The 25,605-nt window shown below is 46.2% G+C and overlaps 1 protein-coding gene across 5 annotated transcripts in view; it reads left to right on the top strand.

Moving 5' to 3' along the window:
- Positions 1 to 25,605, top strand: part of LOC113582001 (E3 ubiquitin-protein ligase TRIM62-like) — a 40,735-nt gene that overhangs the window by 2,820 nt on the left and 12,310 nt on the right. For 2 of the 5 annotated variants that reach the window (XM_035520478.1, XM_035520477.1), the window contains exons 3-6: positions 14,100 to 14,195; positions 17,551 to 17,807; positions 17,941 to 17,985; positions 18,476 to 18,591. In XM_035520478.1, coding sequence (XP_035376371.1) covers positions 14,100 to 14,195; positions 17,551 to 17,807; positions 17,941 to 17,985; positions 18,476 to 18,591 — 514 coding nt within the window. Of the gene's footprint in view, positions 1 to 14,099; positions 14,196 to 14,480; positions 14,606 to 14,773; positions 14,864 to 15,483; positions 15,702 to 17,550; positions 17,808 to 17,940; positions 17,986 to 18,475; positions 18,592 to 25,605 lie in introns of those variants that run through there. The other 3 variants (XM_035520480.1, XM_035520481.1, XM_035520479.1) reach the window with 3 other exon arrangements.

Genomic DNA, 25,605 nt, shown 5'->3' with positions numbered 1-25,605 from the left:
TACTGTCTTCCCTGGGGCATAATTCCCCAGCAAAATATTAGCATCATCTGTAACTCTGAAATCAAACAGCATTCTTGGAGTGATCCTTTAAATGTCTGTGCATGAGCTTGTGCAGGGCTACACCACTGTAAGGCTGGTGCTTGTCCTGTTTCTTCTGTTTTCCTTCAGCTTTTACTGAGCCAAAAAGTCCGAAGTCATTGAGCAGATCTACTCTTTGAAGTCAGCTGTTTTATCTGGATTGCTCTTGGCTTCTGTTATTGTTCCAGCTTGAAGTGGGGTTTGATAAAAAAACATAGGGGTAACACTTGTTTCAAATGTTATGCTCTTATGTAGTGTGGTGCACTTTAAGCTGTGTGTCTTCTTTAGCACATGAAGTTCTCATAAAAAAAAAAATCTGAAGCTTCTCAGAAACCTAGATTTCTGTGGATGATACACATGCCTTCAGCACCTTGGCTCATATGCGCTGTAGGATATGAATATCTAGGGCTGTTTGGCTTGGTGCTTCTGCTGTTTTTGTTCCACTGCCAACAAATGATGACATCTCCTTTGGATATGCGAAATCCAGACTAAAGTAATGCACAGCGTGACCTAGCCATCTTTAATTTGTCCTGCACATCTTCTCATTGCGAAAGGAGATGTTTAAGCCTGGTCTGTTAATGAACAGCCTTGTGTGAGTGCTCTTTGTCTAATATAGTAATTAGACATTTGTTTTTGTTTGTATATATAGTAATTATAGAAAGTTTTTTATTGTATGAGCCCGTACTATGCCATACCCCCAAGCAAAGAATAGAGGCAGGTATATATTATTTGTTTAACTACATGTATATAAGTCTACAGTATTTGTGTAACACACCATATGTATCTCCATATGTTAATCTAAATGCAGGGGATGAATATTTTAGTCTGTGTGCGCAGAGTCCTGGGGAAGATCCTCGTTATAAAAGGGCTCAGCGTAACCTACTGGTGTGGGATTGGACCAGACCAGAAGGATTTGTGCAAAAATAAGGCAGTTAATAAAGAAATAAGCAAGACTATTCAGATCAGTAATAATTTGCATTTTGCATCATGTTAATTGGTGGTCTAAAGGTTTCACTACTTGCTGGCAGTATTGGCCTGGTAGCTGCAGTGCAGAAACTAAAAACGTTTGGACAATTTGGACAAAAAACATGTCTTGGCTGATTGACTACATTTGAGGTAAGTAGAAAGGTCTTTGTAAATTTCCCTGAAGTATCCCTCTAATCTTCTATTAGCACTTTGCAAAGTGCATTTTTGACACTGAACACCACCAGAGCTGCAAGCTGTGCATCATCAACAGATACACATCCAGAGCTGTGAAAAATGTTTGAACGTGTGTAACCTTAATGGAGAATTAATTGGAGCAAAATGCTGGACTTGTCGCACACTTTTGTGGCAGTCTCTTTGGAGACCCTCTCCAAGGGGAGATTTGTGGAGTGTCTGTTTCTTTGGCTTCTTAATAGCTCAAGTGGAGCGACTGGGCTCCTGTACAGCACTTCATAGGCCTCAGAGGTGGGTGCCGAGGGCCTTCTTCAGAAATCAACGCCCCCCACAGGGGAACAGGCATACTCGAATGTCCTGTGTGCACTTTAAACCCACCAAGAGAAAATTGCCAGGGAATTCCTGAGCGGATCTTGGCTGTTAACGAGGCTGTTTATTCTGCTCACCGAACCTGTGGTTCTGAATGCGCTTTCATAAGAGTTGTGACAGGTCGCTGTGAGTCTCCAGCAGAGTCTAGTTGCAGCAAGTGTGACTTTGTTGTCTGATGTTCCTTCCCTACTCCCATAATTGAGTTAACATGCATAAATTTCTCATTAAGATGTTTTGTATCTTTTGAAAGTTTTCCTTTAGAGTCAGCTGGGTAATTGGGAACATAGCCCTTCTTTTTCTTCACTATATTTATACAAAGTGACATTTGATGTTATATTTGTAAATGCATGAATGATAGCTTTGTTAGCTAGTGTCTACTCTTCATAGGTAATTCAGACACTTGAGCTATTTCCAGCCTTATGGGGGAATGAGCTTGTATGTGACTTGTACGTATTTCATCAGCCTGGCTTAGTTATGGTTTTTCTAAAAGCTGTATTGTGAGTCAGGCTCCGTATTACGTGACGAGTGGGTTTGTGCAAAGGCACTTATGTAGTGACTCAAAATTACATTGGCCACACAGCCAATGGTGCATTCGGTAATAAAGCATGGTAGTAAGACAGGGTGGCATTTGTTTTATTTGTGCAGGAATATATGATCTTATTTTTGTTCTGTGTTGGTATAATTTGTCGTTGCTGCAGGTGATTCCCTGTGCAAAGTTTAAAAAGACAACAGCACAAACCCCTTGTGTTTAAGTCCAGTCATTCCAACATTAGGGGCCCTTCTTGCTTTCAGAAAACTATTCAGTTGGTAGCTCCAGTCATTTAATGGATTAACTGTGGGGCAAACAGGTTGTTTGAACCGCCAGATGTATCCGGTCTGGACACAAGTCAGCAAATTCCTTGGCAAAAACCCCAAAGCTTTTCTGAGTTCTTGGTGTCTCCATACACCTATCTGCCTATTTCAGTCTGTTTTTGTCTGCCTGTTCATGACTATAATGGCTTTAGAATCCAGGCACCTCTGTTACTTCAGGAGGTTATTCCAAGACCAGTGAGAGTCTCATGGAGGCAATGTGAGCTGTCAGGAAGAGCAAGACAAGAGCAGCATGTAGGTTCTATTTCCTGCTCTGTCAGCCAGCGGAGCGGATCGCTCTGATCAGAATCAGTATAAGTTGTTGTTAATGTGAGTTGTTGTTATTGTTGTTGTTGATTCGAGTTGTCCGCCCTACGCTGTGTACACAGCATGCGTGTGCTAGCAGCTCTTCACAGCCAAATGGCACCGAGGTCCAGATCTCTCCTGTTGCTGCCCAATTTTACAGCTCTTCCTGAACAGTTCTTTTTTTCCTCTCTCCACTTCCTCACTGAAGGTGCTTAAGCTGCTTCAGTGCAGTTAAGCAAGAATCCACTGACTTTTGATAACCTTTTTTTTTTTTTTTTTTTAAACACATGCTTTGCCACTTTCTCTGTTCCAGTGTAAGTACAGTAGAAAGAATGTGTGTGGTACTCTGCTGTTCTCCTGGGTTTTGTTGTGAAGTAATGCAGTGTGAGAGACAGTGTCAGGTTTTAGTGCTTCTGAGGGCATGTGAAAGCATTTAATGATGTCCCTGATGAGGGCTGGCATCATCACTCTGGCATCAAACCCTGTTTTCTAAGAATATGCATTGCTTGTATGTTTGACTAAATAAATAATAACTCATTGTTTCACGTGGCATCCTCCATTTGTTTGCCAGAGGCTGTGATGCAGCCAGTGTCATCATCTTTTGTTGGTATTGGAATTATATCTTTGCTCAAGATGGCATTGATGAGGCATGGGCTGAATGCACAAATAATGATGATGGTCTGTTTATTGGCTGAAAATGTAGCCTATGTTCATGTTGGTGGAATTACAAACCTAGAAACAATTAGATTCATAATGATTGACATGAAATGTTGGCATGTTTTCACTGTCCAATATTTGTAATAAGCAATATGAGTTTCAGTCACTACCTGTGTTAGCTAGTTACCATTGTTACCTACAAGGGAGTTTGATACAAATCACACATATTCTCTGAAGGTTGTTCACCTAAACCATTACTTTACCTAGCTGTCTACGTGATAACAAATCTAACAGACAAACCTTTATGTAAACTGTTACAGTTCAACGCATTCCATAGTTTACATAACCTATCTGTCCAGGAGGAACATGGCCAGTTCCAGTGCATTGATCTTCACCTCTTCACATGTAACTCTAATCATTAGTAACTCTAATCATTCTCTCCATTTTGAAGAAGCACTTCCAGTGTTAACTCTTGTTTTAGAGAGTTTAATGTCAGGTTTCAGCAGCACAGAATGGCTTTTGTCCAGAGCACAAACACCTGCTGATGCAGGGTGCTTACGGAAGTCCATGTTTTCTTAGCCAAACACACAGAGATGGGGGTGGAGTCTCATAAAGTGATTGACAGGTGGTCAATGTAAACACAAAAACAAGATTTCGTCCCAGAATGCATTTTTTTTCAAGCAGGTTTTGTCAGGCACCTAATACACATGTGCTGATGGTAGTGTTAAAATTATTGTTTTATATTCTACATATTTCACAGATTTGGAGTTGCTAAAAAAATGTAGGTTTAATATACGATCTGTCCAAGGTTTGAACTCAATTTCATCTGTTCAAGCAACACCCAGTTTGTAATTCTGATGTTCTTTCAAGAGCACAGCAGAATGTTTCTTGTACATTTTTTGAACATTTTAAGTTTTTCATGTGCCAAGGGCATTACACAACAAGCCGTTCTGTAACAGTGATCTGGCTCCATGAGCGTTGCAGGTTAAAACCAGGCCTCCCCACAATTGTAATGCCCAAGGCTCCTTTTGCTTTATCTGTCATTAGATAGCACTTAAATAACCCACTCTAAAAGAGAAGCTTTCAGACCTCACCGAGTCCTCTACGATCGTCAAGGTCCTTTTCAGTGGAAAGCCAAGTAAATCCCTAGAGATTATTTTGGGAGGCATTTGGTAAAATAATTGCAGCCTCTCTCTTTACACTTTGGGGAATCACCTCATAGGTTTGCACAAAGAGTTCTCACCCAACCAAGTGTCACCCCATTTATCTGAAAATCAACAATAACAAAAAAAACTTAAAAAAAAAAAACAAAAACATTTTCCAAATGTGCCATGACGAATTGTCTTTGTATTTCTTTTTGGTCTAAATAACCTATATCATTTTCTTCACAAAGAGATATTGTTAAATATTTTAATAAGACTACAACACAACATACTAGCAGCTTGCTAAGTCCCTGCTAGCTGGGCCATTTTGAAAGTTGCATGCTTCCATTTTGTTCTCTGTGGTCTGGAACTGCTGGCCTCTGGTACCTGCCTAGCTGGTGTTGGTGCTTCTTACACAGTTTGTGGGTTGTCACAAACACTGGAATACTCTTTTTTTTTAGCCTTATACCACTGTTGATATTCTGGGTTCATGTTGTTTTCAGTCAACTGTTGTCAAACGTTTTTCAGAAAATGCTGGTTGGTCCACATAAAAAGGCATGCTTGTTAAAGAAATCGAATGCCTGTCTTCTGTATTTTGCAGTTGGTAAAAGACATCAATAGTAAGGATTCCTATCAGCTTGTCATTGGAAATGAGTGCAGTGTGTGTAGCAACCTCCATCCACCTCTGTGCTTCTGCCTCACTGTCACTCTGGCCTGCCACACTGTGGTGGCTCCTCCACCAGGGGAACCTGCAGCAGTAGTGAGGCAAGACGCTTTCATCTGTGGTAAGCGCATGTCTTGTGGTTCAGCTCCGCCCCTTTTGCTCTCCTGTTTGTCCTGTAGGCCGTATGCTGTTTTTGAGTGTCAAGCCTTCAGGTTGACGGTTCTGGTTGCCAGAGCCTTCCATTCCTCTCGTGTACGCTAACAGATTAGTGTGCAGCGGGAGTTGTCAGTGGTGATCCAGGCAGCTCACTGGCACCCCACCCTGGTGCAGGGTGGAGGAGCTCTAGAGCCTGGCCAGGGTGCCGGGAGTAACCTGGAGGGGTCTGGCCAACATCAGCGTTTCATCTGCAGCCTGCCGTGGGTCTGACCTTGTGTTTCTCCCTCCGATCATTAGTCTGATTAGTCTGGTATGAATTATTGAGCTGACTGCCCTGAGCCCTCTGGGAAACATGTTTCCACCTCTGTAAACGTGATCTTAGGAAAGGGAGCGAGACCAAGTGACTGCTGAATCACATCTCATCACCCGTCTAACCCTTCAGGAAGAGTTGCAGAAATAAAAATGACAGTTTGTCACTGAAGCCCTAAACATCGTTTTTTTTTTTTTTTATGTTACTGAAGATGCATCTTGGCACTGACATTGGGATTTTTGCAGTTATTAACTGAAGTTCTACAATCAGTGGATTTTCAGTCATCTGCTTTCTGAATTGCAATTAAGCATGTCTGCCTGAAAACTAGTCATCATGAGTGAAACAGTGTCAGAATTTTCACTCTGTGCTGTGAAAGCCCTGATTAGTCAGATATTTGCTGTTGAATGTGAATTTGTCCTGCTGTATCCCAGAGGTATTCTGGTAATCTGACATCAGTTGTGTTTTCTGTATGCCTGCTGCAATGCACAGTTTACCACTAATGCATGTTGTTAATTGCTATTATGTTACTGCTAAAATGAATCTCATTCAGCCCTATTAACGTAGAAAATACCAGCGCCGACCAACATTAACTGGAATACTGAGTATTTTTTCTTCTTGTATAAAAAGACGCACATAATGTTCAGTTTCCAACTGTGCACAGTCCAAAGGCCTCCAAGACAATGTTTACTTCTCTGCTGCGAAAAAGAGGAGAGGAAAATAACATCAAAAGTAGTCAAATTTATTAAAGTAAAAAAAGTTGATGCTGAAAGAGTGAAACGTTTACCCTGCACTCTTATGTCAAGTCAGTTCATTAAATGGTCTGTAGGTTATTGTAACTCGTGTGGACTCTCACCCAGTGCCACTGTATGAGCCTGCTGAGTCTCTACATAACTTTCATACTAAAACTGTTTTTGTTTTTTTGTAAATACCTTTATGTAGATCAGTGTTTGTACAAATTAAACATGACTGTGAGAGTATCAGTATGTGAATGTTTTGTAAAATATCAGTTCCCCCACATACAGCCCACTTCTATTCTGTGTGTGAAACTTGCTAATTTAGGTGCGTGTGGGATTTCCTACATGAAACCCACAAGTCAGCCAAATATAGCCTGTAACAGACCCCTTTCACACTGCAGGCAGGCCCCTGACTTCACACTAACAGTTTGCCTCCCCTCTGGCCGGTGGACACAGGGAAGAGCTTTTTAACAAGTTTCTTTGTGTAACACGTGAAGGAGTCCAGCTGTGTGGTTTATCTTGACTGACTGTAAAACACTACAACAGCATCTCATTTACAATTTGGTTCCAAGGGCTGTCATCTGGCCCAGCACAGTGCAGATCTGTCCCTGACTCCTGCTGGTGGAGATGGAGGCAGCTCTCTCTGTGTGTCACAGCCATGACCTTCCCCCATCCCTATGCAGTGTGCTGAATTACCATCATACTGATACTGACACAAAGCTGTAATCTCATCGTACTGACATAAAGTTGTCTGTATGTCCAACATCTTTGTCTTCCATCTTACATAAAGCCGTTCATCAGACTCTTCTGCCACAGGTGCCAGATAATCCATTGAAATGCATGCATGCTTCCTCACTACACCCCTAATTTCTGGTTGCAGTTTTTAAAATTTTGACTGCTCCTATTTGAGGCATAACACAGGCAGTAGTGCATTATTGTAGACGGCCCAGTACGTGACTCCCTGCCTAACTCTGCAGTCAAAGCACTGTTATTATATGTGGAGCTGCTGTCGGCATGATAATGGATCGTCCAGGCGAAGTGGTGCAAAGCCGTCTGGTGGACGTGGGCGTTTTGGTCCTTCACCGGTGCACTCTCTGCCCCCCTCCACTCATGTTCTGTCTGCTCCCACTCATGTGCACCCCCCCCCCTGTTCTCTGTGCAGAGGGGGCGTGTCCTCCGGTCTCTGTGGAAAGGTGAGCTGCACTCTGCTCTCTTCCATTGAGCCGCCCACACGTTGCTCCATCTTTGTTCGGGTGAAAGGTTTGGTGCTTCTCGTTTTACTCTGACCTCAAACCTCAAGGACATTTGATTACTCACCACTTGTCTGGAGAGTTCACTTAAACCAGGGGCTTCACCTCCGCTAGCCATGTCCAGGCTGCCTTGCACTGGCTGTGAGAGTGATATTCGGATATGGTCCCACAGCCCTGTCAGAAGTCATCGTGCATGCCTGACTGATTTCTGGGACCGCTGTAGATTATTCTGCCGAAGGCACCACAAGATGTGTATGTCTCTGTTCTGGAAGCGTGTGTGATGTCAGCAGGCTCTATTTGCAGCCTTGTGCACACAGCGTCTGTCAGTGGCCCACAATCCACCCTCTTTTGCCAAGGATATGAGATTCCTCTCATATGTCAAGTTGGAATTCCTTTGCTAAATACCGAGAGCAGAAATAGTTTATATTAAACCTCACAGCGACTTTTGGTCGAGTGTGTCTTTGGAATTCTAATAAATACCAAGACATTGAGTCTCAGCTTCTATTTATTCATTTTTAATCCATCACATTCTTCTGAAATCTCTGAAATGTATTTATTTTTATTTCCTTACATCTGGGTGCACTGCTGTGTCCAAATAAATATCATGTCCAAATAAAAGCACACTGGGGTAGGGTGAGGTATCTGGCTGTGTTCCTGCTGCCAGTCCTGGAAGACTGCACAGTTTTCCACGTTCATCATTTACATGACTGCATACTTTAACTCCATTCTGTCCTCTGGGGTCAGTCCAATTGGGTCAGTCTTACTGAAATGTTTTAGTCTAACATTAGGCTCAAACCCCACAGCAGCCTTCTCACCCTGTTTAGCATGGTGGGTTTCAGCCTCCCTTTTCCACGGGCATGCTGACGCGAATATCGCTCGGCTCTACCCTGGGAGAAACATGCCTGCTAGAGAACACAGTACACTCACACATGTTTGAACCAGAGTCTGAGCCTGAGGATTCAGCAGGACGTGGCTGAGTGGTTTGTTGTTAACGAAGACACCTTTCAACCTTTCTCTGTACATGTTGGCTAAGGGCCTTATCTGTTGCTCTCACATTAGTGCTGGAAGATCTAATATCAGCTCTTCTGTCCTCTGAGGCCAGGAGCTGATGTAGCGATTTGTGCTGCTCTGTGCAGCCAACAACACAGAACTTCCTTTGTTTACCTCATAGTGATGCATATAAGCTGTGGGTGGAGACACTCAGATGAGGGTGGTGTAGTACTAATGACTCCCTTAGTGACATATAGGTTGCCAGATCTGCTTGTTTTATCCTGTTTTCTGAGTTTTCTTATTTCACTGTTTGTTGGTAGGCACTCCAGATACCCAAATATATGTGCACAAGTACTGAAAAATCAGTTTTTTCATATGTCCCCCTTTAAGGCAGCAGTATTGTCAACCATAAATCACCAGTCCACAAGGGAAATCTAGAGCAGAATGGAGGCAGCCCAGACTGGGCGGATGAAGGGTGTTCCAGACACAGTCTGTACTGCCACACTGCAATACAACCAGATTAACAATCACAGAAATATGAATGTGCTTTTTAGCCACTGGATGTAGTCCATATTTATGAACTCCTTGCAACATTGCACTGCATTTAATAAGGTTTTAATATTCCATGGCTGATGGGTTTTTCAGGTACTACACACCCAAGTGTCTGCAGTATCACAGTTTGGGCTCTGTTTTCTCGGTTTTGTGGTGGTGCTGATATTTCTAGCCAGTTTGATTCTGCTGCCTGCTTTTTCCCCTGGCCCTTCCTCTGATCTCCACAATCTCTGCACTGACATCTATCAATTAGCAAACCGCGGAGCCCCTGTCTCTTCTCGGCCCAAGTGGAGCGGTGATTGTCAGAGGGCGGTCGGAGCTGGCAGGTGGATAGACTGGTTCCGTCAGCGGGAGGCCTAAAACACTGTTCGTTATAGCGCTCACGACATGCAGCACAACCTGTCTCAGCCCCCGCGAAGCCCCCGCCGTCCCGACCGGCCTGCAGCGCTCTGGATATGTATGTTGCCTTCCTCACTGCCCCAGAGAGCACAACTTGGTCCTCAGGCATGCCGGATCCCACCATGTGGCATTCCCACTTTATCCCAGTCCGACTGGACCATGCTGCTTTTTCTCTCTCTCTCTCGTTTTTTTTTTTTTCTCCTCGAGACAGAGCACCACATGTTTGTCGATCCAGTCATTCTCCCTCCAGGCTGAGCGGTGGATCTAGAGTGCCTCGGCGCTATGTGTCTGGTCTGTGGCGTGGGTGACGTGCTCCAACTGCAGCCTGCCAGACCCTCCCACGGATTATACACACTGAAGCCAAGGGAGATGAGGCCATCGGGACAGGAGGCGTGACTCAATCGCCGTATGATGGTTTTGAAAGGACATGAAATTTCTGTGAGATTTCTCATCTTGACTCAGCACTTCTGTGGACTTGTGGGTCATTTATCTCCTGTGGCCTTTGCCACTTTAGAAAATGAATTTCACGCAAGAGGAGGAGCAAGTACGCTGGAGGGTCTCTGTCCTCCTCCTCTTCCTTCTCCTCCTTACACTGGAGGGTCTCTTCTCCTCCTTCGCTGGTTATCATAGCACAGAACCCTAACATAGATATATCAAAACCAAAGTACCAGTATGCGATTGGATCTATATGGGAGCCTTTCATTTTATCGACATTTTAAACTTTTTCAGACACTTATCCTGGGAGACTTTTATATATTTATAGGAATGTGTTCTGCCTGGGACTCATGATCTTGGAGTTTCTTGCATCTTGCTCTACTTGGTCTTGTTGGCTTATGTGAGGTTTCAAGCCCATGCATTGAGCACAGTGTAATGTCGTCCTCTTTGGGTGCCTGGTAATCTCCTCAACCTTGCGCACACACTACAGTGGGAATTCACAGCAAAAAGGAAATGAAAGTTATCAGGAATGACCGCAGTTGCTATCTGCCACAGGTCAGAACTTAAGGAAACACATACTAGAGCTTAGGTTTTCACCAACTGCTTGATAAAAACCCTTCTGAGAAACTGGATGACGCAGGAGTTTTACATCTGTTACTGTGAATCCGCTTCTGTCGAAGTACAAAAGAAAACAGCAAAAAAAAAAAAAATTAGCCGGTAGACCTTAGTCACGTGGGATTTGTGATTGTGCCACACATTCTCATTAATCCAGTTTAGGAAATTCCTGAACATCATATGTGTGTGTTTGTTCCTGTTTGTTTACAGCCTTACTGTCAGGGACTTTCTGCTTCTACCTCCAGAAAGTGGTTTCCTGGAGGTGGATGTTGAGACCTGCGGGTCCTACGGGTTGATCTTTGCCAGCCTGCATGAGAACAGGACGCTGCCGTGTGCTGTGTAACTGGGCCCTGTCTCCTCACAGCACAGGCCAGAGAGCCTTCCTCACCAAACGTGTTAATGATGAATACACACCCTCCCAGCATCATGAAACCAGACAGTGGCTGTGCACAGTAGATGCACATTAACTAAATAAATAGACAAATAAATAAATATACAGTGTGGAAATAAGTCATTATCTTTATTTCCAGTGTTTCAACATTGTTCCTCTGGACACTATATTAAGTTATTGTGGTCTTCGTGTTGTTTTACACACAGAAACACGCGACGAACAGTGTTCAGAAGGAGCAGTGCTAAACTGAGAGTAACCACTAAACATTAAAATATACTAATACCAGATTATGGTTACAAAGAGTGGTGTTATGCAGAGGTATCAAGCTTTTTGAAAAGTCTTGGCAGGTCCAAACCCTTTTCCAGCTGTCCCTGCAGTAGCCATCCCTGCTGTGTTGTAGCTTTCATCTCCATTCAGCTGACTTCATCTGATATTAATGGCGCCTCCTTTCACGCTTTGCTCACTCTTGACTCTGACATCTCCGAAGAGCCCCAGAAACGTCTCGCAGTGTCTTCTCACAGAGACGCGTCCTGTTATGGCAGGTGACTCGTGCCGCCCCTGAGGCCCTGCCCGCCTGTGTCTGTGACGAGGACGCAGGCTGCAGACGAAGGCTCTCCAGCTGTGATGCACATGACAGAATCCACGTCCTGCTTGATTAGCTACCACGCTTTCTTCCTGCCTGACAACAGAACTTGAGGCTGACGGGGTCCGTTCAGTGTGTCCATACGACAACATGCCTCCAGCCCTGCACATAATTAGGTTTATGCAGCCTTGTGCTTAGCCTGAGAGTTAGATGTCCACATGTCCACCTCAGCAATATTATGCTGTCAAGGGTTGTTGTTGTTGGCGTTTGAGTCGATATATTTCACATTTTGGGAGTTATTTTTGGTGGTGAGACAGGGGTCCACATTAGAATACATGTTCTGCACGGTTGCATTTTTCATTATGGCTGACTGGGTACAGGATGGGTAGGGCGATGTGTGATGGATCACCCAGACACCACAAACCGTTCTTCACAGAGCATACCTGTGTTTGTGTGTGTGTTTGTGTGTCTGTCCGACCTGACCATGGCTGCCTTTCGTCATTATTTATGTAGCCTTGTGTATCTCTGTTACCTTCCTCAGTGCGAGTGCAGGCTAACACGTCTCTGCAGGGAGCTTGTGTTTAATGAGGAATGCTGAAACCTGACCAGCATTGTGAAATTCAGAGCCCAGGTCCTTTTGTAGGACCCGCTGCCCGTGACCTTTGTGGTTAATCTCAGATGCTCCACAGTGTGAACGTGCGAGTAGGGTTACACGCGTGAGGTAAGTGTTTGGATGTATAATCTGCCAGTAGTGACGTCCTTCTCCATGGTGCCGTGTCCTGGTGAACGTGACTCCAGCCCCGCAGACACCTTGCAGCCACAGTCTCTGGGAGAGATACCCGTGTTCCATGCAGGGAAGCAGATTGCCAAAGATGCAACTTACTTTCACCTTGTCGAGCTGCATCACTGCAGATATTTATGGAGCGCCCTCTGTTCTCTGCAGACCTGTAGCCTTGGCCCACAGGACAGGGAAAAAGACATTTTGTTAACAAAAAGTCATGAAGTTTAGTCACCAAAATTTGCGTTTAGTGAGCGGTGCTGATGGTGAGACTGAGGTGGTGTTCCCTCCCGGAACACAGACAGGTGTGGAGTCAGCAGGTACACACTGTGACCGACTCCCAGCCTACTGTAGACCCCACAGACCAGAAGAGCTAGCTGGCAGAGAACTGAGCCACCTTCCCCCTCATTAAAATGTATAGCCATGTTCCCCCAAGAGAAATGTGGAATTGCTTTTTCTGTTTCTTGTCCTTGAAGCGCTAGTGTTGAAAGCTGTGTAAATGCATAACCTGAGTTAGATTTAGGTGGTGTTGCAGAAGATGTGTGGTGTTGAGGCAAAGCATCCAGCTTTCTGTAGATATGTAAGGGAGCGATACTGCAATCGAGAGTTGGCTGCAGATTAAGATCTAGGCCAGATGGAAAGCCTTTATTTGGTGATATACACAATACTATTAAATGTATCTCTTCAAATTTTCCATCTTCTTTGTGAGCTGTTGTACAGCACCCTGGAGCTGAGAGGGTTAAGGGCCTTGCTCAAGGGCCCAGGAGTGGCTGCATGACAGAACCAAGCTTTGAACCCTCAACCTTCTGACTGTTAGCCAAAGTCCTGAACACCAGGCTACCACTGCCCATATACTGTTCAACCTTAGGCCTCTCAGGACCTACATCAGAACACTGTTCGTCAAATGCTTGTAAACTCTTCATGACACTTTGGGTCCTACACCTTTATCATGGCTGATGGTTGTAGAAGTTTACAATGAGACTTGCATAGAACACTGGACTTGGGATGGACAGTTGACACACATTTCAATTTGTATATATCCTTGCTTGATATATTATTGTAATAAGTTATATGAAGGGCTATGACAGTGTATTGGTGCATGAAGATGTTTGTATCTATGTAACTACTCAACGTGTCTCCAACGCTGTCAATTACTCAACGTTACTGTGTGTTCTGCACTTAGCTATCATTCTAACATCAGTCCCATTTATTGGTAACGCTGACTGTAACTACATCAGTGGAATATGAAAGCCTGCTGTGTAATAAATGGTGGTCTGGCAGAACAAGGCCTTACTGAGTGTCTTGTTTCTTCTTCATCTATTTTTGTGTTTGGACTCCGTCGTCCCTGGACTGTGATGATAAATTTGCCTTAGCATGTACATGTGCAGTAAGTTGTGATTTCATGATGAGTATTTCTGTCTGTGGTGGGACTCAGAAATACACTTTAAAATTCATCTTGTTTTCAAAGTTGAATAATGAAGAAATTTCCAAACCATAGCGCAGGAGTCTCAGACTGGTTATATTTATAGGGAAATTAAATGTAATGGCCCAAACCCCTTAATGAGGGCAACTGATTGAGATTCGATTTCCTGAGGTATTTTTTCTCTGACTGTTTTCAGACGGTTCACCCGGTCGTTTTCTATAATTATTGGGCTGAAAGTGATTTTGTGTGTGTGTGTATAGAGGGAGATGAAGGACCAGCTGACAGCCCTGCAGGACAGTGAGAGGGGTCACACCGAGGCCCTGCAGCTGCTCCAGAGACAGCTCACCGAGACCAAGGTACACACACACACACACACACACACACACACACACACACACACACACCACATCTACTTTGCCTGCCATCCTGCAGTTTGTAAAAAAACAACATAGAACCTTTTGAGGGTTCAGATGGACTGACCACATTTAGTAGGTGATGGCCTAGGGTGAGACAGCCACAGGTGAGAGAGCCACACTGACCCGGTTACTTTAGATGAGGATGCTCACATATAAAACTCCGATGGAGCTCTGAATGCCCCGTTCAGTCCTCCACTGATTAACCCTTCTCTTTTCTAATCTCAGACCCGTTTTCCTTCCCAGACCAGATGTCAGGTTTTCCATGTACGCTATTGCTTGTGTGGTTCTGTATCACACATCACTGACTCCTGGCAGGAAGTCAAGTCAGACATTCTTCTTGAGACACATTTGTAAGTACATAGATTTAAAAATAAGGAAAAATATATATATTTTTAAAGTGGATCCAGTCATGATTTTGAAGGAGGTCAAGCTAGCGTTCTTTAGCTGGTTAGGGAGGCGTGTGCTATGTTGATGTTAACAACATCTATTTTTCACCTTTAACTGACTTTCTAAACCAGGCCTGGCACCAAGATATGTGGAAATCAAAAAGGACTTCTTCCAGCAGCAGCTGACACATGACTACTGTGTCCATTACCTATTCATAACAGGTCTCTCCAGCGTCCTATTGCCTCTAGAAGTGTTTCACTCACTCACTCACTCACTCACTCACTCACGTTCCAGCAAACAGATTGGCTTATGGAGTAGCTGTTAGATGTAAACTCCTTGTTTTAGTCGGTGATTCACCACTGATGGCGTTATGTAGCACCACGTTTGTTTATCCTGGACCGCTGCTTTGTTCTGTGTTACAGCTGAGTCTGTACACCAGGTTAAACTCTTACCACAGAAAACTCATGAGTCTTCATGAAGTATACATGTTATCTGTTTAAATATATATAAAAAAATATTGTGTGTGTGTGTACACACACATTTTTTAAAATTAAAAAAAAAAAAAATTCAGTGGTATGGTGCTCTTGACAGTTGTTGTTTCTCAGAGCGCTCCAGAGCAGTCAGCTCCATCCTGCCTGAGACTCTGCTTACTGGATGCTTGAGCCAGATGGAGATTAACCAGCGAGTTAGCTCAGCCCTCAGCCCACTTCACACATGACACGAAGCCGTTTTAGGAACTTAGCCTCTCCTTTTATTGGTCTTTTGCTCATGTACAAACTTATTTTGACCTTCTGTGTTTTAGTACTAAGGTGTTTTTAATGATTGCCCTTTCTTGTTAAAGTTGTTGTCTTCCTGTCCAAATCGGATGTGACCTTGCGCACACCAGAGCGCTCCATCTCTGGTCTGGAGTCGTCACAGAGAGATGAGCTTGATTACCGGCTGTGGGCGCAGAACGCCCTGCTGGAAGGCTCCTCTGTGGGGCAGGGCCGCCCTTTTAAGCAGCCCCATCTCCAGGGCCGAGGAGTGAGGAGCCTCTGTGCTGCACATCCATCAGCATGGGTAGGTGGGCCAGTCCTGCCCACAGTCCCAGCGCAAATCCCTCCTGTCTTCTGGAGGAGATAAACGGTATTAACAGGATTTCTGCTTCCTGGTGGCCAGGAAATGGTGTCTCCCTTTGAACATCTGCTGCTTTAAAGAAGAGGAGAAAGTGCGTTTGGTTTTTGCAAGGCTGTTTGACTGAAAGAGGATGTACAGCTGTCTCACTCACAACATATCTCATACTCGGTTAGCTGATTAAAGCATGGCGGCAGTAATCGAGCCAGCGTCCACATGTGATGGCACTCCCCTTTTCTCCTGCTTTTTGTAATTTGGAAAACTCAGACTGTCAGATGCACATGCTACCACCACTCAGTATAAGATGCATAGGATACTTGTGATGTTTTCTCCCAGAGACACCCAGCACTTTGGTACCCTGTCTGTTGATGGTCTCTGTCCTGCTGGTTTTGTGATGGTCGTTTGGTGCATCTCTCCATGTAATGAGGTGTCTAGCCTGAGTCCACAGTCTCTGTGTGGTCACTCTTCTGTCTGTCAGTGTTTGGTTTGACTCTTGAGTAATTACTAGGGGGCTGCCATGATATTTAACTTTTAAAATGTCTGGGTTTTTTTGCGTTGTCGAACTACATGGAGCGCAGCCTGCCTGCCTGTCTGCCTGTTCATTTGCTGGCTTGTTTTTTTTTTTTTATGAGCTCACACAAACCAGCCCATCAGAGCGGCCAAGTCTGCACTGCACTACAATATATGATCTGTTCTGGTTAAAATATGTGTAATGATGATGTCACCCAGTCTGCTTTAAAATGTCGTGGAGCATAGGAATAATATCTTATTATGACCAGATTATTCTTGTTAATGATGTTGTAGCAGTAGTGGTGGTGGTGGTTGTTTGATTGGTTGATTGATTGATTGTTTTTGTAGTTGTTTTTTTTTATTTTTATTTTTTATGGTTAACTAGTTTTACCATGCCATGGCAGTGACTGGCCTCAGTGGGCCAGGGTGTGGGCCAGGACAGATGTGCGTCTGCACACTGGTAGGCTCTGTGCTGGGGTTATTGTATCAGCCGCTCTCCTGCATGTGTCTGGCTCTATGCAGATGTGCCTGGAGCGTCTCTTCTTTCGGCCCCTGGTTCTCTGGAGCGCGCTCAGCTCTCCTTGTGTTGCGCTCATTGCCCTGAAAGACTATTCTTCTTCTTGGCCAATGCCTCACATGTCTTCTGCCCTTCTCACCTCCTCCAGGGTCCTTTCATTTTCAGCTCAGCTCCTCCCCCTCTCCTTCCCAATTGAATGCCCCCTTCTTTAACATTCAGCACTTATTGGCCTGTCGGCCGGCTGTGGACATCACCTGGTTCACCTGTGCTGTTCTTCTCCTTTACCTGTACTGTCGTTGTTGTTCTGCTTTTATCTGTGCTGTTCATTTCCTTCCCCTGTGCCGTTCTGGTTTATCCGACCTGTCCTTTTGGCTAGACCCATTTGCCTGATGGCCCAATTCCCATTTAGTTCACTTTGTACCATGGGAGACCAGGATAATTGGCTGAGTTTGATATCATTTTGCTTCCTTCGTTATGTAGATTGATGATGATGATGGAAACATTTTATACTTACAGCTGTCTTTTTCATCTAAAAGTGTTCTATGCTTAGTGATCTAACAGATTAAATGGTCTCTGTCTCTGGCATGTCCTCCCATTCACAACTAATCAAGTAGTCATTGTGTCTTTACCTTATAACTCACTGAACGCTGATCTAATGTGTTTGGCCCGTGCCCGAGTGATTGCCCCCCACCTGACTGACACAACCAGTCACTAATCTCACTGGGATTCCTGGAGCTGCCCCTCTAACGGTGGTTCGTCTCTCCTCAGTCTTCGGCGAAGAGCCTGCGGGCCACAATCGGTGAGGCGTTCGAGCAGCTGCAGCGTTTCCTGCGCGAGCGACAGAAGAGCATGCTAGAGGAGCTGGAGGCAGACACGGCCCGCGCCCTCGCCGACATTGAGCACAAGATCCAGCGCTACAGCCAGCAGCTCCGGGACGTCAAGGAGGGCATCCAGATTCTGCAGGAGAAGCTGGGAGAGACAGGCCGCCATGACTTCCTGGAGGGCGTGGCCCTCACGTCTGAGAGGTGGGCAGCGGGGTGGGGCAGACTATTGGGTGGGGCCATGGGACCACAGCTGGGGGAGGGAGGGGTGGGTCTGAGATTTGGTGACTGTTTGGTCTGTAACACCTTGTCTCCCTTTCTTGTAAACGCTGGTCAGGGAGCGTCTGATTCGTGGAGAGTATTGCTGGTGGAAGCTACCAAGGCAAGTCAGGATATTTGAACTTAAAATTTATAATCCAGTGTTACCAGCCCAGTGTTACCAATGGCAGTTGTCAGCCCAGTGTTACCATAGCTTGCAACCACTGATGGAGGTGAGAAGATGAAAATGAGGGATTTGAACTTTCAGGAACTGGGATTAGATGGGGCTTTATAGGCTATTTAAGTTTAATGACAGGTAAATGTTTGTTTAGGTAAAGCTGTTAAGCTTTAAAGACAGGGCAGCTAACGGCTGTGGGGTTATTCTCCCAGCTGGAGGGGAGGGGAGTGCCATATGAGCCAGGGAACAGTCTGAGTAATGCGCCTGCACCAGCACGTATGCTAACAGTGCTAACCCTGTGTCCGTATGTCAATCTGAGCTGTTTGATTTCACAGTTCTGTAAGACATGCACCTTTCGCAGTGGAAGATTTGTCCTGTTGCTCTAGGAGTACAGGAACTGTTTCTAGTGAAGAAGTATTTTCTTGTGTCTCTGCAGAATTAAAGGCAAAATCCATGAAACCAACCTGACCTATGAAGATTTCCCAACCTCCAAGTACATGGGGCCCTTGCAGTACACAATCTGGAAGTCTTTGTTCCAGGATATCTCACCAGGTAACGTGTCCCACTTCAGTGTCCCACGCTGTAGGAGGGCAGGAGGAGAGGCACACAGCACACTGCCACAGAGTGAGGAGAGCTGTATTACAGGTTTCACATAGCCACACTGAAACCAGGTCAAGATGAAGTGTTTTTAAATGTCATGGTGTTTCATCAGTGCAGTGAGATTTCAGCTTTTATCGCACTATGCAAAGGGTGAGGGTAGGCAATTCTTACAAAGGAAACCGTTTGATGGTTCTGAGGTACTTGGGGGTTGTGATATGGGAAGTTATGCACAGCTGCAATTCAGATACATTTATAAATGGTGATGGAAGAGAGATTGGAAAGGGAATTCAGTCATTTGCATTTGATGGTATTTCTGAACAAGAAAAAATTGGAAACGCTTATTTTAGGCTGTGAAGGCTGGGACTTCACAACCCATGTCCTGCAGGATGGCAGGCAAAGTAGATGTGGGTGTGTGTGGGTGTGTGTGGGTGTGTGTGGGTGGGTGTGGGTGTGGGTGTGGGTGTGTGGGTGTGTGTTGTGGTGTTGCTCTGCGATGGACTTCTGTTAGCGCCATTCCTGGTCATATGACCGTTTTACTGTGGTGAGAGGGTTCCACAGCAGTACTGCTCGAAATTCAGTCTACACTGGCAATCCACTACAGCCCTGTTTTCTCTCATTATATAACCTGATGCAGGATCATGTGGTTATATACATGCAGTGCACATATGCCGTCCTGCTTCTTTGCCCTTGATGTGAAGTCAGCTCTGATTGGTGCGAGGGGAAAAAATGGGCAAAAGGGGAGAACGTGAGTGGCAGACAAAAGCACACATTCATCAATCAGGTGTTCGCTTCAGCTTCATCTGTGCTGTCTGAAATAAACCAGGGCCTCCCCCACTGTCCCCAGACTACTCGCTCTGTCTCTCCATACCTCTGTAATGACAGTCCCTCCCTCCCACTCTCACATATCTTTTTGGGATTATTAACTCGTGTGCTCTCTCCCCCTCCCCCATCGCTCCTTCTCTCCCTCCCCCCCCCTTCCACCTCCAAATCCCTCTCTCCCCATCTCTCCCTCTCTCTCTCCTTCTCTCCCCCTCCTCAGTATCTCTCTCTCACTCTCTCTGTCCTTCTCTCCCTCGCTCCCTTTCAGCTGCTACTCTGCACGACTGTGTGGATCCGAATGCTGTAGCTTGGTTTCCCTGCATTTTGGAGAGAGATGGAACACACACAGAGAGAAAGAGAGAGAGAGCTACAGTGAGATGGAGGGGGAAAGAGAGAAAGAGAGAGAGAGCTACAGTGAGATGGAGGGGGAAAGAGAAAGAGAGAGAGAGCTACAGTGAGATGGAGGGGGAAAGAGAAAGAGAGAGAGAGCTACAGTGAGATGGAGGGGGAAAGAGAAAGAGAGAGAGAGAGAGCTACAGTGAGATGGAGGGGGAAAGAGAAAGAGAGAGAGAGAGAGCTACAGTGAGATGGAGGGGGAGAAAGAGAGAGAGAGCTACAGTGAGATGGAGGGGGAAAGAGAGAATAAATATAAGAAAATAAAGAGAGAATATTTCAGTATTTATGGGCTACCTGGTGGTGCAAACTGCCAATGACATGGAGTGGAAGTGACAGCGTCCTCTCCCCTGACTGGCTCCAGGCTCTGGGCCTGTGGCACTGGTTATAAATAGTGAGGATGAAACTGTTTTGCAAATTTCTCCCTTCCCATGTGCCTCTGGCAGGCCGGACTGTCTGAGGAGCTCCAGGAAAACAAGCCAATGTTGGTTTGCTCCAAATAGTCTATGAGCATTGGCATGGTGTAAAGTCTAAGAGTAGGAGAGCCTCCCCTTAAGTCTGGGCCTATGAAACGGTGTGAAGAAACTCCCTCAGAACTGACTGCTTCCCTCGTGTTGCCACATCAACACTGTCGTTTCCTTGCATTACCCAGGTTGTCATTATCTGTAACTCAGGAATTCTCCTAATCCCTGAATTAGCTTGGTGTCCTTGAAATATTTTGTCTAAACCGGTGCCCTGTAGTAGGGTTCAGAGGTGCTGATGAGCCACAGCTTCGTGTCTGAAGGTTGTGCCCTTTAGCCTGGAGGGCAGTGCAGACCCCTCCCAGGCTCCTCTAATGTGCTCCTCAGGCCTCCTGCTCTCCGCCCACTGCTCTCAGCCTTAGTGTAACTCCTGGGCTGATGGCCAGCAGGCCCTGCGTTGGGGTTTGAACACAGTGCTTCTCTGTCTTCCTCTCTCAACACAGTACTGTCCCCCTTCTCTCTCTCTCTCTCTCTCTCAACACAGTGCTTCTCTCTCTCTCGCAACACAGTGCTTCTCTCTCTCGCAACACAGTGCTTCTCTCTCTCTCGCAACACAGTGCTTCTCTCTCTCTCGCAACACAGTGCTTCTCTCTCTCGCAACACAGTGCTTCTCTCTCTCTCGCAACACAGTGCTTCTCTCTCTCTCGCAACACAGTGCTTCTCTCTCTCTCGCAACACAGTGCTTCTCTCTCTCTCGCAACACAGTGCTTCTCTCTCTCTCGCAACACAGTGCTTCTCTCTCTCTCTCGCAACACAGTGCTTCTCTCTCTTTCTCGCAACACAGTGCTTCTCTCTCTCTCTCGCAACACAGTACTTCTCTCTCTCTCTCTCGCAACACAGTGCTTCTCTCTCTCTCTCTCGCAACACAGTGCTTCTCTCTCTCTCTCTCTCAACACAGTGCTTCTCTCTCTCTCTCGCAACACAGTGCTTCTCTCTCTCTCTCTCGCAACACAGTGCTTCTCTCTCTCTCTCTCTCGCAACACAGTGCTTCTCTCTCTCTCTCTCTCGCAACACAGTGCTTCTCTCTCTCTCTCTCTCGCAACACAGTGCTTCTCTCTCTCTCTCTCTCGCAACACAGTGCTTCTCTCTCTCTCTCTCTCGCAACACAGTGCTTCTCTCTCTCTCTCTCTCGCAACACAGTGCTTCTCTCTCTCTCTCTCTCGCAACACAGTGCTTCTCTCTCTCTCGCAACGCAGTGCTTCTCTCTCTCTCTCGCTCTCTCAACGCAGTGCTTCTCTCTCTCTCGCTCTCTCAACACAGTGCTTCTCTCTCTCTCTCAACACAGTGCTTCTCTCTCAACACAGTGCTTCTCTCTCTCTCTCTCTCAACACAGTGCTTCTCTCTCAATACAGTGCTTCTCTCTCTCTCTCTCTCAACACAGTGCTTCTCTCTCTCTCTCTCTCTCAACACAGTGCTTCTCTCTCTCTCTCTCTCTCTCTCTCAACACAGCGCTTCTCCCCATCTCTCTCTGTCTCTCTCTCTCAACACAGTGCTTCTCCTTCTCTCTCTCCTCTCTCAACACAGCGCTTCTCTCTCTCTCTCTCTCAACACAGCGCTTCTCTCTCTCTCTCTCTCTCAACACAGCGCTTCTCTCTCTCTCTCTCTCAACACAGCGCTTCTCTCTCTCTCTCTCTCAACACAGCGCTTCTCTCTCTCTCTCTCAACACAGCGCTTCTCTCTCTCTCTCTCTCAACACAGTGCCTCTCTCTCTCTCTCAACACAGTGCTTCTCTCTCTCGCTCTCTCAACACAGTGCTTCTCTCTCTCGCTCTCTCAACACAGTGCTTCTCTCTCTCTCAACACAGTGCCTCTCTCTCTCTCTCTCAACACAGTGCCTCTCTCTCTCTCTCAACACAGTGCTTCTCTCTCTCTCTCTCAACACAGTGCTTCTCTCTCAATACAGTGCTTCTCTCTCTCTCTCGCTCTCTCAACACAGTGCTTCTCTCTCGCTCTCTCAACACAGTGCTTCTCTCTCTCTCTCGCTCTCTCAACACAGTGCTTCTCTCGCTCTCTCCACAGTGCTTCTCTCGCTCTCTCAACACAGTGCTTCTCTCTCAACACAGTGCTTCTCTCTCTCTCTCAACACAGTGCTTCTCTCTCTCGCTCTCTCAACACAGTGCTTCTCTCTCACTCTCTCTCAACACAGTGCTTCTCTCTCTCTCTCTCAACACAGTGCTTCTCTCTCTCTCTCTCTCTCAACACAGTGCTTCTCTCTCTCTCTCTCAACACAGTGCTTCTCTCTCTCTCTTTCTCAACACAGTGCTTCTCTCTCTCTCTTTCTCAACACAGTGCTTCTCTCTCTCTCTTTCTCAACACAGTGCTTCTCTCTCTCTCTTTCTCAACACAGTGCTTCTCTCTCTCTTTTTCTCAACACAGTGCTTCTCTCTCTTTCTCAACACAGTGCTTCTCTCTCTCTCTCTCTCAACACAGTGCTTCTCTCTCTCTCAACACAGTGCTTCTCTCTCTCTCTCTCAACACAGTGCTTCTCTCTCTCTCTCTCAACACAGTGCTTCTCTCTCTCGCTCTCTCAACACAGTGCTTCTCTCTCTCTCTCTCGCAACACAGTGCTTCTCTCTCTCGCAACACAGTGCTTCTCTCTCTCGCAACACAGTGCTTCTCTCTCTCGCAACACAGTGCTTCTCTCTCTCGCAACACAGTGCTTCTCTCTCTCGCAACACAGTGCTTCTCTCTCTCGCAACACAGTGCTTCTCTCTCTCTCTCTCGCAACACAGTGCTTCTCTCTCTCTCTCTCGCAACACAGTGCTTCTCTCTCTCTCTCTCTCGCAACACAGTGCTTCTCTCTCTCTCTCTCTCGCAACACAGTGCTTCTCTCTCTCTCTCTCTCGCAACGCAGTGCTTCTCTCTCTCTCTCTCTCTCGCAACGCAGTGCTTCTCTCTCTCAACACAGTGCTTCTCTCTCTCTCGCTCTCTCAACACAGTGCTTCTCTCTCTCTCGCTCTCTCAACACAGTGCTTCTCTCTCTCTCTCAACACAGTGCTTCTCTCTCAACACAGTGCTTCTCTCTCTCTCTCTCTCAACACAGTGCTTCTCTCTCAATACAGTGCTTCTCTCTCTCTCTCTCTCTCAGCACAGTGCTTCTCTCTCTCTCTCTCTCTCTCTCAACACAGCGCTTCTCCCCATCTCTCTCTGTCTCTCTCTCTCAACACAGTGCTTCTCCTTCTCTCGCTCTCTCTCTCTCTCTCTCTCTCTCTCTCTCTCTCTCTCTCAACACAGCGCTTCTCTCTCTCTCTCTCTCTCTCAACACAGCGCTTCTCTCTCTCTCTCTCTCTCTCTCTCAACACAGCGCTTCTCTCTCTCTCTCTCTCAACACAGCGCTTCTCTCTCTCTCTCTCTCTCAACACAGTGCTTCTCTCTCTCTCAACACAGTGCTTCTCTCTCTCTCTCTCAACACAGCGCTTCTCTCTCTCTCTCTCAACACAGCGCTTCTCTCTCTCTCAACACAGTGCCTCTCTCTCTCTCAACACAGTGCTTCTCTCTCTCTCTCTCAACACAGTGCTTCTCTCTCTCTCTCAACACAGCGCTTCTCTCTCTCTCTCTCTCAACACAGCGCTTCTCTCTCTCTCTCTCTCAACACAGCGCTTCTCTCTCTCTCTCTCTCTCTCTCAACACAGTGCTTCTCTCTCTCTCAACACAGTGCTTCTCTCTCTCTCTCTCAACACAGCGCTTCTCTCTCTCTCTCTCAACACAGCGCTTCTCTCTCTCTCAACACAGTGCTTCTCTCTCTCTCTCTCAACACAGTGCTTCTCTCTCAATACAGTGCTTCTCTCTCGCTCTCTCAACACAGTGCTTCTCTCTCTCTCTCAACACAGTGCTTCTCTCTCGCTCTCTCAACACAGTGCTTCTCTCTCTCTCGCTCTCTCAACACAGTGCTTCTCTCGCTCTCTCAACACAGTGCTTCTCTCTCTCTCTCAACACAGTGCTTCTCTCTCAACACAGTGCTTCTCTCTCTCTCTCAACACAGTGCTTCTCTCTCTCGCTCTCTCAACACAGTGCTTCTCTCTCTCGCTCTCTCAACACAGTGCTTCTCTCTCTCGCTCTCTCAACACAGTGCTTCTCTCTCTCTCGCTCTCTCAACACAGTGCTCCTCTCTCTCTCGCTCTCTCAACACAGAGCTTCTCTCGCTCTCTCAACACAGTGCTTCTCTCTCAACACAGTGCTTCTCTCTCTCTCTCAACACAGTGCTCTCTCAACACAGTGCTTCTCTCTCTCTCTCTCTCAACACAGTGCTTCTCTCTCAATACAGTGCTTCTCTCTCTCTCGCTCTCTCAACACAGTGCTTCTCTCTCTCTCGCTCTCTCAACACAGTGCTTCTCTCGCTCTCTCAACACAGTGCTTCTCTCTCAACACAGTGCTTCTCTCTCTCTCTCGCAACACAGTGCTTCTCTCTCTCTCTCTCGCAACACAGTGCTTCTCTCTCTCTCGCAACACAGTGCTTCTCTCTCTCTCTCTCTCGCAACACAGTGCTTCTCTCTCTCTCTCTCTCGCAACACAGTGCTTCTCTCTCTCTCTCTCTCGCAACACAGTGCTTCTCTCTCTCTCTCTCGCAACACAGTGCTTCTCTCTCTCTCTCTCTCGCAACACAGTGCTTCTCTCTCTCTCTCTCTCGCAACACAGTGCTTCTCTCTCTCTCTCTCTCGCAACACAGTGCTTCTCTCTCTCTCTCTCTCGCAACACAGTGCTTCTCTCTCTCTCTCTCTCGCAACACAGTGCTTCTCTCTCTCTCTCTCTCGCAACACAGTGCTTCTCTCTCTCTCTCTCTCGCAACACAGTGCTTCTCTCTCTCTCTCTCTCTCGCAACACAGTGCTTCTCTCTCTCTCTCTCTCTCGCAACACAGTGCTTCTCTCTCTCTCTCTCTCGCAACACAGTGCTTCTCTCTCTCTCTCTCTCGCAACACAGTGCTTCTCTCTCTCTCTCTCTCGCAACACAGTGCTTCTCTCTCTCTCTCTCTCGCAACACAGTGCCTCTCTCTCTCTCTCTCAACACAGTGCTTCTCTCTCTCTCTCGCAACACAGTGCTTCTCTCTCTCTCTCTCTCGCAACACAGTGCTTCTCTCTCTCTCTCTCTCGCAACACAGTGCTTCTCTCTCTCTCTCTCTCGCAACACAGTGCTTCTCTCTCTCTCTCTCTCGCAACACAGTGCTTCTCTCTCTCTCTCTCTCGCAACACAGTGCTTCTCTCTCTCTCTCTCTCGCAACACAGTGCTTCTCTCTCTC

This window comes from Electrophorus electricus, chromosome 20 (assembly GCF_013358815.1).
Source record: "Electrophorus electricus isolate fEleEle1 chromosome 20, fEleEle1.pri, whole genome shotgun sequence".
In the NCBI taxonomy this organism is placed as follows: Eukaryota; Metazoa; Chordata; class Actinopteri; order Gymnotiformes; family Gymnotidae; genus Electrophorus; species Electrophorus electricus.
The sequence above is the reverse complement of the archived record's forward strand: the minus strand, read 5'-3'. Positions and strand labels throughout refer to the sequence as shown.